This window comes from Acyrthosiphon pisum, chromosome A1, assembly GCF_005508785.2.
Source record: "Acyrthosiphon pisum isolate AL4f chromosome A1, pea_aphid_22Mar2018_4r6ur, whole genome shotgun sequence".
NCBI lineage: Eukaryota > Metazoa > Arthropoda > Insecta > Hemiptera > Aphididae > Acyrthosiphon > Acyrthosiphon pisum.
Genome location: NC_042494.1, coordinates 72,061,153 through 72,077,457, shown reverse-complemented (window position 1 = coordinate 72,077,457; position 16,305 = coordinate 72,061,153). Strand labels below are relative to the sequence as shown.

At 29.9% G+C, this 16,305-nt stretch overlaps 2 protein-coding genes across 2 annotated transcripts in view; both read left to right on the top strand.

Annotated features, from left to right (window-relative positions):
- Nucleotides 1-1,568: 1,568 nt before the first annotated feature.
- Rcp9 (calcitonin gene-related peptide-receptor component protein) lies at nucleotides 1,569-4,955 on the top strand. The gene is given in 7 exon segments (NM_001134907.1): nucleotides 1,569-1,832; nucleotides 1,918-1,954; nucleotides 3,392-3,469; nucleotides 3,551-3,709; nucleotides 4,663-4,720; nucleotides 4,722-4,769; nucleotides 4,771-4,955. Coding segments are annotated over 7 exon segments (426 nt in total). The 5' UTR covers nucleotides 1,569-1,824; the 3' UTR covers nucleotides 4,809-4,955.
- A 6,114-nt stretch (nucleotides 4,956-11,069) lies between these two features.
- The window catches only part of LOC100165185 (CD63 antigen), a 48,222-nt gene continuing 42,986 nt past the window's right edge, over nucleotides 11,070-16,305 (top strand). The window contains exon 1 of the mRNA XM_016802211.2: nucleotides 11,070-11,413. Coding sequence (XP_016657700.1) covers nucleotides 11,354-11,413 — 60 coding nt within the window. The 5' untranslated portion in view covers nucleotides 11,070-11,353. The remainder of the gene's footprint in view (nucleotides 11,414-16,305) is intronic.

The window sequence follows — 16,305 nt, the reverse complement described above, 5'->3', positions numbered from 1 at the left end:
TTATTATCTTTACAATCAACTACAGTGCAGTCCTCTTTTGGTTTTGTAGTCTCCTCTTCTGCGCATAAATCGATCGAATGCATCTCACTACATGATTTCTCTTTGCTGCAGTCTGCTACTGGTGTAATTAGATTTTGTCTACTGCAGGGAACATCCACTGGACATCGAGTTAAATATTGTGTCAAATCGTGTTGAGCTTTAGTTTCAGATAGACATTTAATAGGCATCTCACTGCAGCAGGTATCCACTGGAATGACAGATTCTGGTATCGGTTCCTCGCAATCTTTTTTAGCCGGTTCTATGTTACACGACGACTTTGAACAGCTCACTCCACAGGGATCAATTTTAAAATACATTATATAGCCAATGGTTACACCATGTTGAACCACGGCCAAACAATCATTCGGGGATCTAGTTTCTGGAAGACTAAAAGTGTTGTTAAAAACAGGCATTGCACAAGTATTTACTGCAGGAATGATGTTTTTCTGTGGCTGTTTCTCGCATTCGTTTTTACACTGTTCTATTTTACACGTTGACTTTGAAGCACATATTATTCCATTTTGAGGGTTTGCTACTGCAGTACTATTAGTTGGTCGATCTGTGGCCAAACAATTTTTTGACGTATCATTTCGACTTATACATATCTCTATAAGATGCTTCAACCTCTTGATAATACGAGCAATTAGTTTAATATGGATTGTATTATTAGTTTCACTAGATTTACGTCGTCCCTGAAGATTTGATGAATCCAATCTGTCAATCGTTTTGTGTTGTTTTTTGTTAGAGTAGGGTTTAAGGTTTTTATTAGCATTTGATACTTTTTCGGATTTACAACAAATATTACAATTAAACGATTCTAGACTTTCCGATGATTTTTTACTGCAACATTGAATCTTGCAACATTCATATTCTTCCTGAATTTGGTCACATACATTACATATGTTCATATCCGATTGCTTTTCAGTTAAACATTTCGACGTCAAAATGTTATTCTTACGATAACGAATTCCTAGTACACTTTTAAAGAATCCAAATACACCAAGGGCATGTTTTACTAGTGAACATACAAATAAAAAAATATATAAAGTGCAAGACATATCTTTGCAGAAATTTTTTATTAACGAGTTAATTTTTTTTAATTTTAGTAATTTTTTAAAATTATCACTACTCAATAGTTTACAAATAATTTCGATTATTATTGTGTATTATATTATTAACTTTGTATAATTTGTTGAATTACTTTTGCATGGAAATAGTTACATAGAAACCACTTTGTTGATCTCGGTATTTAAGTGGACTTTATAGGTTTTTTTTTAATGTTAAATGGTCACTGTCCTAGTTTTTTAAAATGTCCATAATTCTTAACAATTTTGAAAATTATATTTTATGTAAGTATTATCATTGATTAGTATATAAACTTTGATTTTACTTTAAACTTCAATTTTTAACCATGGTCCATGACATAATATTTTTGTTGGTAAAATATAATTTTGTAGTTCCCGACCATGTCTACACTGTTGCGCCAAGTGATGATAAGTGATAACGATTGTGATGATAACTTACAATGTGATATGGGACTGTATCTACATTCTACAAATTTTACACAACAATAAATTCAAATATTAAATTTATATTTACTATTTTACTATTTTCATATGTACCATTGTCCATTTAGTACCTACGTAATAGGTATAGTGGTTTTAAATTTGAATTTATTTATAGTTGAGTTTCAATAAGCTTTTAAACGTATAATCGTTTTTCTCTTATTAATTATTATCAAATACCATATCATATAGTAATTGTACTATTTATACAACGACGAAAATGGAGGTGTAAGTATTAAATTGCAAAAGAATTATCTATCTGCAATATATTGCCCTTTGTTTCTTACTGATTTGTCTTTTTCTTTTTATATAGAAAAAATCCACAAGTAGCCGTACTCTGTAACAACGAGGTAAAGTTATTTGTACAATGATTACCTACTTACTACCAGTACCTATTAGTTAATAATATTATGGTTACTCTAAAAGTTTTCTAAGATTTAACATGAAATTTAAAAAATGTTTACTGTGATCAATGATCTTATACTTTTATGTGCATACCTAATACTATTGGATTTTCATTGAAATTGACCAGTTGGATATGATTTAAATTGTTAAGAGTTTCTACATGATAAATTTTGGTCTTTTTGTTTTTTGAATTGCAACTATAATACACAAGCAACCAACTATCCGGTGAAAATGACACTCAGTACTCTGTTGAAGTTAATTTTGGGATTGTGAATAAAAGCGATTTATACTGTATCAACTAATATATTTTATTTAGATATCTACCTAACATGGACAAAATCATATTAAATATTTGTCTGATGTAAAGTTTGGAGCCTTTTATATTTCCCTAATTAGATAAAACAATTTTCAAAAAATAATGCTATCTGTTTTCCAAGAATTAGTTCTAATTTATTATTCTGGTCTTTTTCACATTTTTTTATGAATGCAGCCGATTTTTTTTATGTAGATATAATGTTCAAAATGTAGGTAATATTGAGGATTAATCGCCCTGTGCTCTTTTACAAGAATATCGACAACATACTTTGAATTGAGTAAGGTTTATAATTAAATTTAATGGTCGCTCTGTATTTTTTGATTTAGATCAACCTGAAATTATAAAAGACTTTTGTAATTGTTTTGCATGTGTCATGTATTGCGAGTCGGTAGTAGGTAAAATGATAAGTTTATAAGTTAATTTACCAAGACGTGCAGTTTCTACTTAGATAAATCTGTGATCTTTTAACAGTATTGTGTGTAATTTACACAATATTAACAATCTTCAGTCTATTGCCCGATTAATCTTCACTGTGTTAATATTTACCTTGTTAAATAATAAGACAAGATTGTAAAGTAGCTAAGAAAAGTGCAGGATAAATTACTAATGCAAATGGTGCATTGTGTCGTGCACAGTCACTTTGAAAAAATAGGAGCCCTGATATTATAGATATCAAAATATTGTTAATTCTTAAATGACCTAAACTTAAAAGCATAGTAGCATACTGTGTAATGACCGAATACCATATTAGGCTCTATATTATATGCATAAAGACAAAGTTTATGATTGTATGCAGTACAATTATTTTACTGTCTGTGTCCAAGTGTTTATAAATTATAATTTTTTTAGTTAGAAAATTTTTGTAAATATAATAAAAATAATAAAAATATAAGTATAACATTAGACACAAGATGGAAATCAATGGTATGTTTAAAAAATAAAAGATAAGATTAGTTTGGTTTTTCTTATAAAATTGATAAGAAGAATAGAGAAACGAGTAAAATATTCAAATGTGAAATAATTTATCTTAGGTCTTAATTTAAAAATATAATTATTACTGTTTCAGGTTTTTGAATTACTAAAAAAAACTCAAGAAAATACAAAACTCATTGGAGGCATGAACCATTCAACAATTTTATATGAAGTATGTCAAATTTAATCTTTTAATTCATTACAATGTTTTAAGATTGTTGAAAATGTTAGCAAATATTGGTTTTTTTCACAGGTTAACAAGTATTTAGAGCAAAGAGCATGTGCAGAACAGAATCCAAATAAAATAAGGGAATTCCTTATCAAATTAAAACATATGCCAATTAATCTGTCAAAAAAGGAAAAACTAATGTTAGTAAACGATCCACCAGACTCAGTTTTACGATTATCCTTGGTATTTATTTAATTAATTAATTGATTACTAAGTATAATTTTTGAAATTCATAGAAATTAGATACATTTTTTTGTTATCTACACAAGTTTATAGAATTAACTGTCATTTATTAATACGGTTTTCTATTTACAAAGGCTCTTATATTTAGTAAATTCAATTAAATACAAACAACAAATCTACTAATCTAATTACATTGTATATGTTTAGTTAATATAATTCTTGTAAAAGCCAGCAGCACATTTAAACATAAATTAATGAAAAACGTATTTAAAATTGTTTGATTTCTGATGAATGCATGAAATTGTATCTAAGGGCCGTTCTTACAATGTCCGGTTAAAGTTAACCGACACTTAACCGCCCAAATTCTGCCGGTAAAAAATCTGTTATCAGTTGGTTAGCGTTAACCGACCCTTTACCGTACATTGTAAGAACGGCCCTAAATGGTCTTTTATGAATAGAGATATGATTTGGAATACAAGATAAATAAAAATAGAATAAAATAAAGGTTGGGTATTCTAATATACAAATATATTTCATTACATTTCTATTAAAGTGGAATAAACTTCTTATTGCTATTAAGCTATTTATTCTTTTTTGTTATTTTGTCATTTGTGTGAAATTATCAATTTATTACAATAATTTTCTACGTATTTGCGGTTCTAAATTCTTATAGATATAAAATTGTGAAGATGACATATTTTTGATGTTATGTTTAAAATAATATGCTAGAAAGTACCCATAATATCTGATATTCTAATATCTATAGAATCTACCTCTAAAATGTGTAAAATAATATATGTATTAATATATTATATAGGTATTATTAATTTTTTACTTTTTTTTAATTTTATATTGTTTCAAAATCTAATTCTTATTCCTGAACTACATTTTATTTTTTTTTAGCTTAATTACTATTGTTATTAATTATTATATTAATTTATTTTAATTTTCAGGGTATCAAAGATTTCTATGATAGGCTCAGTGAACCAGAAACTGAAATGTTATTATTTGGCTACAAAAAAATTTTCCGGAGAGTTCCAAATTATTACTAAGCAAGAACCTAGTTGAAGAAGAAGAAGAAGAAGAAGAAAATAATTAATGAATGGCTTTTTATAATAGTTAAGAAAAATCAAGACTGATATTAAAAATACAATTGTATACAATTATTTGTGCATCAGAAATTTATTATGTGACATTTTTAAACTTAAATTTGTTATTGAAACTTTATAGTGTTTGAGTATTGCTTGTAAGCTCGTGCTGTATCTTAATAAATAAAATATTGAGCAGTGATGACATTGTCTACTGAGAACTTCTATTATAATACTTTATGAATTGTAAAATGAAAATTGGTTTATGAGAAGGTCTTGTCACTTTTAATTTATAAACTATAAATATATTCATCATTATGATTGTTTAAATTGCAGTCTCGTCATATTTCCTTAAATTTTACATGCTCCAGATATTTTATTATTTGTACTCAATTTTTTTTTTTTTCCATAGTCCGTTATATTACTGCTGTTATTTAAATAATTTTTATTGGTACATTTGTAAAATATCAAATATCAATGAAAAAGTTCTCTGTTAATAAATCTTAACTAATAATAATAATGAGATAACCCTTGAGTTAATTGAGCATAATTTATTATTTCTACAACAATTTCAAGGAATGGTGATTTTTTCCAAATCAAGTGGTATATTTTACATATGTTATGGTGATAACTGGTTAGGTTAGATAAACACTTGTACTATTTTTTTGTATGTATCTTGCAATGTTCTCAACTATCATCGGAAAATTTGATATAATCATAATGTTACTTGTTACAAATTTTGTTTAGTATGTAGATAATTACGATCTATTAATGATGGAGATGAAACTTTATAAAACATTTTAGCATAATGGTTTTAGCCAAGGAAAAATAAATTTGATATGCTTCATAAAAAATTATCTTTGAAAGAATTTATATTTAATACATGTTATAGTAAAAATTATAAAATGTTATTTAATAAAAGTTAACATAGATTAATTTTAAGTGATGAGATACGCTATGAAAATATGTAATACAAATGTAAATATTATTATGTCGCATTATAAGTAGCACAATTTATAACATATAAATAATATTATAATAATACAGTGTAGGGAATTAATACATAAATATAATTCATTAATTAATTGTAGCTTTATAATTTTATATAAATAATGTGTTATAATTTATTAAATACCTACAGAAAACTTGAAAATTAAACGGAAATCAAATCATTATTTCCTACCTTTCAGTGCATAAAAACCTAATTCATAATTAAATATATTTTCAATACTTATGATAAATAATAATTTATTTTATCTGATGTTTATTATTTGTTTGGTAAAATAATATTTAATTCTGTTGAAATAATTTAAATATTCATAATATTTTACAATGTTTATAATAGTCAGTGTAGAAAATAAAAATACAATTATAATCATTTCAAATAGAAAATTGAAATGAAAATGAATGAAATGTCTTGGTTTATGCCTAAGTTCATATTATATGGTTGAGTATTAAATAGTGAAGATTGACCCCAGTTTTGATGGAACCATTGACACATTTGAATTTCGTGTATTGTCTGTCGGTTATTGTGGTTGTGAATAATGAAAACTTAAATAATTTAAATATTTAATAAATTAATAAAAATGTAATTATGTTTGTATCAAATAATTATTAAATAGAACTTTATCGTAATATTCTAATCTAGCTTCATCCAGAAGTGTTTTAACTCTTAAGTGCTCAATGGGGTACCTAGTGTAGGTACCTATTCACAGTAAATAGCAATGCAAGTAATATTTCTACTTGCATTGCTACTTCCTCACTTTGAAGAGTAAATTCATCTTGTACTTCAAACATAGGCGCAAATTGGGAGGGGCTCAGGGGTGGCTAAGCCCCCCTCAAACTTAGCCGTAGCCCCCCCCCCCCCTTAAAAAAAACCTAGAACATACAATTTTAAATGCTATATTGCAATGCTTATAGCATATTGCTTAAGCTATATTGCTTAGCAGAAGCTTGCCTTTAATATATTCAGCCCCCCCCAAGTCAAAAATTGAAATTGCGCCTTTGAAGTCTTCAAAATCTACATAGTTTATATTTGATAGACTATGGTGGACACAATTTTGAGGATTTTAAAAGCCTTTAAATCAAATTATCTCAATTTAAAATTTTCGGTAGGTAGGTAGGTAGGTACTTATTCAGTGCCTATTTATTATCTTTTGATTTGCATTTGTGTTTGTATTGGACATGGTATTTTACAGTTAATTGTGTTTTCTGGTTTTTCGGAAAATGTAGTGTTACTCATCACTCATCAGTCAATTTTCGACTGTAAAATAATAATAATAACTCAAAAAAGCAGATAAGTGAATGTCGCTCTGCTGTACAGTAGATTACAAGTGGGTCATTGTATAATGGATTGTATTAGACTTGAATTCAATGATATAATATCATTGTATAAGAAAAACGATTCTGAGCGGAGACGGTTTGTCAGTTTGGATATTTTATACTGTTATTATTTATTTTATCATGTAAGTTGAATTATTAATATTATAATATTATAATTTTTTATTCGTTTCTATGGTGATAAAAAAAGCGTTAGAAAATAAAATCCCATTTTTAGCGGTTTTTGTAATTTTTCGGTGGTTTTCTTGTGGCATTGAATAACTATTGAGAAAATCGAAAAATGACCTCTTTTAAGTACCATCTTGATCCAATTTGCTAAAATAAACACCATTGTAAATCCAATAGCTTCCTCGCTCCACTCAGAATCTAAAAGTATAATACGATATTTATAGTATAAATATTTTGTTGGTTAAAGTATAATACTGTATGCTCGGTTTCTAATTCGGGCTCTTTTCTTTGAAGATTGGTGTATCATTAGGGCCGCATTATTGGGGGGGGGGGGGCAGTGGCGAGCTGAAGCGCTCAATTTTGACGCAGTCAACTTTTCAAAGGAGGTGATGCCACCCCGTTACTGTGGCTCAGAATTACATGCTAAATCCGGACCTTTTGGCTCTTTTGATCTCATTTTATTTAGATCATAACATTGTTATAAGTAAAAATAGGATGGTGGTGGTGGTGGTAAGTACTTAATTATGAAAATGCGTCATTAAAAATTGAAGTTAAGTCTGCCACTGGCCCTGGGTAAGTACAACTGCCCCGGGCGCCAGTATTTTAGGGGCGCCAAAATGTTGTGGCCAGAAATATGTTTACTTGTGAATTATTAAAATTGTATAATTTTCATTATTTTAATAACAGTATTATATAAATAGTATATTAGTATTATGCCGTTTGACATTTTTTTAATTAATATTAATTTGTATAGTTTTATATAATTTTATTTTATTTATTCATGAAATACCTACAAACTACTTAAATATATTAAAAAAAACAATTCATATGATGAATTATGAGCAAGGTTTAGGCGACATAAATTCAAATGTACCTATCTTTGCGGAGAGAGGATCAAGCAATTTTATTACTAAACAATATTTTTAAAAAAAGCACACATTATAAAAAAAATATTCTTTTCTGTGCTCAAAATCTATAGGTTAATGAGGATCTATCTCCCATATTTTTCGTGGGTAGGCCCCTTAGGGGGAAGCAATTTTTTTTCACTGGAGCTTGGGGGGCGCCAATTTTTTTTGCACCGGGGCGCAAAATGTCTAAATGCGGCACTGTATATCATAGAACACCTCTTAGAACACTTCCAAGTTATTTTAGATTTCCAAATATACTTAATAACATAACCATTCACTGCCTTTGAGACATACCTAACTAATTGTCACCACTTTTATGGCTTTATTCGATTTTATAATCTCCATAGTAAATCAAAAGTATAAAATATAAAACAAATTTATAATTTTGAATAAAATAGAGTACAGGCTATAATAAACACTACATCCAAATATCCAATATTAAATTTATATTTATTTTTGTAAAACCATTGTCAAGATATCGTGTAAAAATTTAAATACTGTCTACTGAAAACCAGAAAACCTACAGACAAGCCCGGATTAAGGGTCAATTGGGCCCCGGGATACCATACACTTAGAGGGGGCCCTTTCAACTTGAGCTTAAAATAATTGTACCATTACATATAAATTATTAACGATTGTTTCACGATTATTCACTATACAAAAAATATACAGGATGTATTTTATGTCATTGTACGCAGCTTTTTTTTTTTTAACAATTATGGATCGATGATATGGAATTTCGTTAAAATAAAAAAAAGACGTGTTTCTCTATTTGAAACAGGCAATTTTTTTAAACTTGAATTTCTGAGCGTAATTATATGTTACGCGTTTGTAAGACGGAGATAACACATGCGGGTGTTGTGTCTTCTTAAATGTATAGGTACAAAAATGTAATATGTTATGTTGTACATTTGTACCAATATAGGTACTATAGTATATTATGTATGTGTACATACTAGATTAAAAATGTATTCTGTTAGTTTATAAATTAAAGCATAAAGAAAATTTATTGTTAAACATTATAATATGTACCAACACAGAATTTTTTTCGGAGGAGGTTGTGCTAATAACAATTTTCCCGAAATTACTTTCTACTGATACTACATAGAGGAGGGAGGAATTTCAGAAATACCTTTTCAAGGACGAAGGTATTTTTGGGGGGGCATTGGCGGAAATCGGGGAGTGGCTTGAGGGTGCTTCCCCCCCAAGTCCCTCAAGAACCTTTTTAGTTTGGTAGAATCGAAGTCCCCCGCTAACATTGATGTTAATATTGTTATCCCCCCATTGAAGTTTTAATCAATTTCGACTTATGGGGGGTGAGGCTTACTACGGTAAAATACGATTGAAAACGGCATTTTTGGTGACACGAATGAGAACGCTCGATATTTTATTTTTTTTTCCAAAGTTGCCAAATTTAATTGAATGATAATAAATGTGTGCACGATAATTTGTTGATATTGAAATAATCCAGCAATATATCATGTTAAATGTTATTAAAATTATAATTGAAACTCAAGTAGAAACAATATAGAAAATAGCTACAAACGATCAATACTAAGAATAATATGTCTATGCCCTATGGCAATAGCCAATAGGTTAAGTAGGTAGATTTGGGGGCTTATATGATTTGAAAATGTTAGTACTAATGATTACTAATGATTGGTAATAATTACTAATGAATAATGATCTATCAAAACTTCATGATTACTACCTAAATCTAATATTACATAAAGTTTATATTTTGTAAAACCGTATTTAAGGATTATTATCCTTAGTATTAATATTTTAATAACTCAAAAACTACTTACATATCAGAATTTTGATTTAGATACTTCAACATTTTCAAGAGAATCACGCGCTAAATAATTTACAGTAAAAAAGGGGGATTTTCTTTTGAAAAATTGAAGTTTGTATCGCCACAGCCCACTGGACATTCCTTGAGTAGTACAAAATTATCAGGAATTTGAAAATATGATCTTCTGGTATAATTAAAATCAGTATTATTAAAGGGATAAATGGAGGTGAGCATGTTTAAAAAAGTGTTCTGTGTATTACATATTTTTATAAGTTCTACATAATATTTTACATTTTTTATTCATATTATATATTTTGTATTACATGACTTTTTTCAAGAATAAATATTTTATGCATACGGGCATGAATCTTTCAATAGTCAAATAAATGATATGGCATCGTTGCACGTAAATTTGTTCTCAATAGTATTCTTTTTTGGATTTTTTTGGGGTCAGCGGTAAGTTCTTTGTTAATTTGAAGTGTTCTCAATCGTTCGGCCAAAAAGGTATAACGTTCTCAATCGTTCGATAGCCGCTTACTAGCCCTGCGTGCGCATTGCATATATATTATATAGTTATATATAGGTAAGTATATAACCATATGAACGTAATTTTACATAAACAATCATATTATCAAAATGCCTTTTATACGTAGGATATTTTTATTAATAATTATAAACCAGTTGTTTAAAATTTGAATACATTTATTTAAATAGTAAACAGTAAACACGGTGATACCTCTTACGCTACTGCAGACTAATATTCAGTGCTGAAAACTGTTTTTTGTTTCCTGAAGAACTAGGTACCTACGTTTTTGGAGTTAGTGACTTTTGACGGCTGCATATAGCCATATAATCGTATTATTATTATATTACTACACCTCGGCGGTGGCTTGGTCTAAACCACGGTTTAAGATACCTATCTATCTGGTCTGAACTTTTGGTTTCTGCCGATTTATGCCATCAGATGGCGTCCCGTCCGGCCACGCAACCTGTCGGCGGCGTACACGCTCGCGGTTCGCGTTCCCGTTTCAAGCCGATCAAAACAAACGCGAGCAACACGTTCTCTCGCCGCCGCCGCCCGTCGCTACAGTTTGCCGCCGTTCACGTACGCTACACAACGCTCTATGCACGCATCGTATTTGATGACACAAACGTCTCTGTCGCCGTCGTAGTAGTTTGTTTTCTTTTTTATTATTGTAATTTATAATATTTGTTCTACAACTGTTGTAAGATAGTAGTAACCTATCGTCGCCAGTGTTACGCGTCCGGGCGTCGCGTCGTATAATCGTCGTCAGGAGATATTTCTGTTTTTTTTTGTTTTTCAGTCGCATAAAACCGCATCGAAATGGGTTTAGGCACGTCCACGATCAAATACATTTTGTTTTTTTTCAACTTTGCGTTCGCAGTGAGTACCCACAAAAGTTTTTTTAACGTTTATATTATTATTGTTACCTATCTAGCTATAAGTGCCGCCTACCACTAAGTAATAAGCTGACAATAAGTTAAAACAGCGTCACACGTCTTGTCGTGGCAATATAAAACATTGGTTATACGTTTATATTTTAGTCGTAATATTCAAGTCTTGACGATATTATAATATTTCGAGACTTAAGTATATAGGTTAAGTTAGGTATATAATATAGGGCGTGTATAGGTAATAATTAATCGCGAGAATTTGACGATATAAATGTCAACGATCGATACGACTATATAGCACTATACTATACATTATGTATACGTCACATAAACGCCATATAATACTTGTCACTCTAAATCCACAGCATATAATTATAATTTATAAATTATATTATACGGGTAATACAAACATTTATATCTAATAATATGCTAATTTAGTAAAATGTACGTTTTATATTATATTTATCCATTTATACCTATATTATATTATTGTGTTGTTATGATATTTTGTCCATGGTCCACCTATATGGCCTATAGTCTATATCAACAACTACGGCTCTACAATAATTATTTATAGTAGATACGATAACGATAGTATTCACTTAACGTTTAGGCTCGATAAAATATATCGAAATTATAATCATTTAAAATAATATTATATTTAACGTAGGCATAGTTAGGTACCTAATATTATATAACACATATTATATTATAACAACTTGTGTAAAAATGGACGATTGTGGTAATTGTATGACATCGGTCAGATACTAATAATTAAACCTGAATTTTGATTTAATATTGTTTGTAAAAGGCGTACTTGCCTACAATTATCATATATATATAAACATAGGTATTCCGCCAGGCTCTTCCAATCGATTTTTCCGTTACAGTTATCGCATAACACCGTCAACGCAGATGCGTGCAGTGATTGATATATTTCATTCGAACGTTTATATAATTATACAGTCTATATTATTATTAGTTTAATGTATTAAAAAAAAAACAACAATTTTTTCTCTGGACTACACCTGAAAGCGTTATTTTACGGCTGTATACAAATTACGTGTTTAGTGCTTTCAGTGCAACACTCCAGCTGGAAATTGTATTTTCAAGATTTTTTCCAACATTTATGTGTTTTAACAATATTATTTACGTCCGAACGTAATCAAATGGGAAATCAACGAACTTCACTAGCGAACGACTCGAACGCCGACCAGGACCCTATTAATTTTAACTTTTGGTTCTTTATATTATTATGTTCGCGCGTGCATGAGCGGTGGCGTTGGTGATAATAATATATACACGTAGTATGTAGGCCATAGTGCCTATAGTCCGTCTAGTACTCTACTAGAACCATGTAATGAATTCACAAAAAAAACAAACCAAAACTGCATACGATTAAATCAGGCGGCTGTTTTTTTCACGTTCGTTCTCCACCTACAATACGCTAAAATATAGGTAGGTCCACCCAATAGACGTAGGTCTGATCTACTCTGACGACGACTGAATTCTTAAAAAAATTTTTACACTTGGATGACGCGGTAAAACCCTCACAACTTAGTACATGTTTGACTATTTAAGTTAGAAGTTGACATGGTTATGCAACCACCTACTTACGAGTAAGTAACAAGGTAAATTCTGATTTTTTAAGCGAAGCAATATGCTCACCAAACATGGCATGGTTACTAATTACCCTCGGGAAGAAACGAAAATTGATCAAGAACATATTATTATACGATATACAAATACTAAAATGCATTTACTACTTAATGTCACAAAGTGCAGGTGGGAAAAATATGCTGTACAACTGCAGTAACGCACTTATATACACATAACGAGTATACCTGTGACCAATCAAGTGGTCCAAACGCGTGACCTTAGTTGGCCTTATAAACCTTTATTCCGATGTATAGGTATTACATATAATATGTACATTTGTACATCTACATCGGATCGAGTGCACACTCTTGTTTACCTCGATTGATTATATTTCCATCTTTCGTCCTAGTGATAACATGAACTTGCGAAAAAAATGTCCGAATTTCTGCATAACAGCAATTACTAGGTAATAAGTAATAATTAGAAATTATTCGTAATTTATTCTGATTATAATAACAACATGAATACTATAATTGTTCTTGGAATTGTAGGCTATTATTGCGTAGATACCTACTTAAATGAAATTAACCATACATTACACGATAATAATAATTAGACAAAAGTATTGTTTACATAGGTAGGTAGGTAGTATTATACTATTATGCTTCGTAAAAAACGTATTAAAAAGGAATGAATTTATAACGCTACAATACCGCAGTTGTAGGTTTTCTTTAGGACACAATACACACACTGCTGTACTACAAAAGTGTTTGCGTTTTATTTATTCGAAGGCAATTAATAATTATAACGAGTAAAACACTAAAACGACATCGTGTATTACAATACTAGCCCTCCCCCAAGATCTTTTATTATTGTTATTAAATTATTTATTTTAGATTCTGAGTGGAACAAAGAATGTATTGATTTTACAATGATGTGTGTTCTTTTTTTATTTTTTTTTGTGTCTGTCATCACATTTTAGGACAGTAAAAGTGTTTGGATTTTCTTCAATAGTTTTCAAAAGCGCCGTGAAAAACAAAAGAAAAATTAAAGAAAAACGGGCATTTTTACGCAAAATCTGTTTTCGAGAAAATTGATTTTGGTTTTTGGTGTACCTAACTTTAAAACGAATGACTAGAGATACATGACATTTTCACTAGTTGTTTATATTCCCATTTACTATACATGATAACATTTTCAAAATATTTTGATTTGTTTTGAGCTGTTTACGGACATTGTAAGTTTTTAATTTTTTTAGTTTTTTTTTCTATAAATATCAATAAAGTTTTATCTATTGAGCCAAAAAGTGTAAAAAATGAATACAAGGCTCCCGATACATTGTTACAACAGCAGTTGAGAAATATTAAAAATACATAGGCACAATTATTTTTTATAAGCATTTGAAGTTAAAATCTTGACAAAATTTACCAAATTTAAAATTGAATAATTATTTTGTAGTTAAAAATTTATAAAATGTTCAACTTTTATATCTTAGGATTGAAAATTTAAAACAAGATTCCACGTAAACATTTAATTCTGTTACCAAAAATTTTAAGAAATACATAAGCACAGTTTATTTTTATAGTCGTTTTAAGTTCAAATTTGGACGAAATTACGTATAAAAAACCCGAAATAACTATTTTAGTTATTTTGTTGTGATTGTATAATATTATTTGTGTGTACTTGAAACTTCTAAAGTATACTATTATATATCTATGATAGTACCACGGTTTGTTGTTGATGTATAACGCGTTACCTAATGGATATTGTGATATGATTAATTTGGAATTTATTATTAATACCTATTATTGGTCAATTTTTTTTTAATACTATAGATAAGTATACCTATAATTGGTATGTCTAATATCTAGACTGACAAACCGTCTCCGCTCAGAATCGTTTTTCTTATACAGTGATATTATATCATTGAATTCAAATTTAATGCTATCCATTATACAGTGACCCACTTGTAACCTACTGTACAGCAGAGCGACATCCACTTACCCACCTTTTTTTATTTATTTTTATTTTTATAAGACTGAGGAAAATGCGCATTGTGCAATATTGTATTTTGGCAAGCCATGATTTAAGATGTCTATAATAGAATATTATATTATCCATACCATACAACCGCGGTTGTCCATGGTGGCTAGTCTAGACTATAGTCACATGAAACAAATATATAGTATATCTGACGTACAACTCGTTTTATAAATATTATATTTTTTCGCTTCCCTCCCCGAACTCTCGCGATATAAGCTCTCGAATACGTCAGTGGGGAGATCCGTGCCCGGTGCACCTCCAGGACTAAAAAGGTTTATAACGTCTTGCAGTTGTGATTTGCATAGATTGGATCACTCGGCCGTCATTACATTTTTAACGTATAGCCTGAATGCAACGGGCAATGGTCAATGGCTCATGAAGCAAAAATATTAACTATTTCTGTATATTTTTATACCGGTGAGAAGTTGACCAACGGTGCTTACAACTCGATTCTCACTAAGAGCATTTAACCGACATCGCCGTATTTAATAATAATTTAACAGTCGTAAAAGAGGGGCCCGAGAGTCATATATTTTTATGTAGGTAGTAAAGAGACTCGGAAAGTCTCCTACACACACACACACATACACACACACACTTATAGTAATATAATGTATGTATTGTGTTGCATTACAACGTTTGTTTCGAATGACGACGACCAACGGGTCGGCCTCGCGAAGACGACAATACATGATTCGGTCGAGAAAAAGTCGTGCCCCGCACAATTGGCGTTTCCGGTGGCGAGCCATCACTTATAAGCGTTTTCAAAGTCTTGAGTTTTACGTCTGTTATATCCAATATACATAATAATATAGTATACTATATTATACGCAGTGCAGCAGGTACTCCTCACGATAGTCTCGTTTAGTAAGTATACTTGCAGGCTACAGCTCAGCAGCAACTATATTGTTTCTGAAATTTTAAGATCACACGCCGCCGTAAGTGCCCCTGGGCTATTTATTTTTTATGGTGCCCCTATATTTTCCAATGTCAATCTTAATCAGTGGTGGATCCAGGGTTAATTTTTTTTTTTTTTTGGGGGGGGGCTCCTAAAAAAATTACTTCCTAGCCATAAATACAATATACATTATAATGTTCTAGTTGAAGCGTCCTAAAAATATGAAAAAAATGGTTATTAAAGGAATTTTATTAATTTTACTATGGTTGGATTAGGAATCGTTTATGTTATTAGATACCTATAATAATTATAGTCTGTTGAAGAAGTCTGGGGGGGGGGGG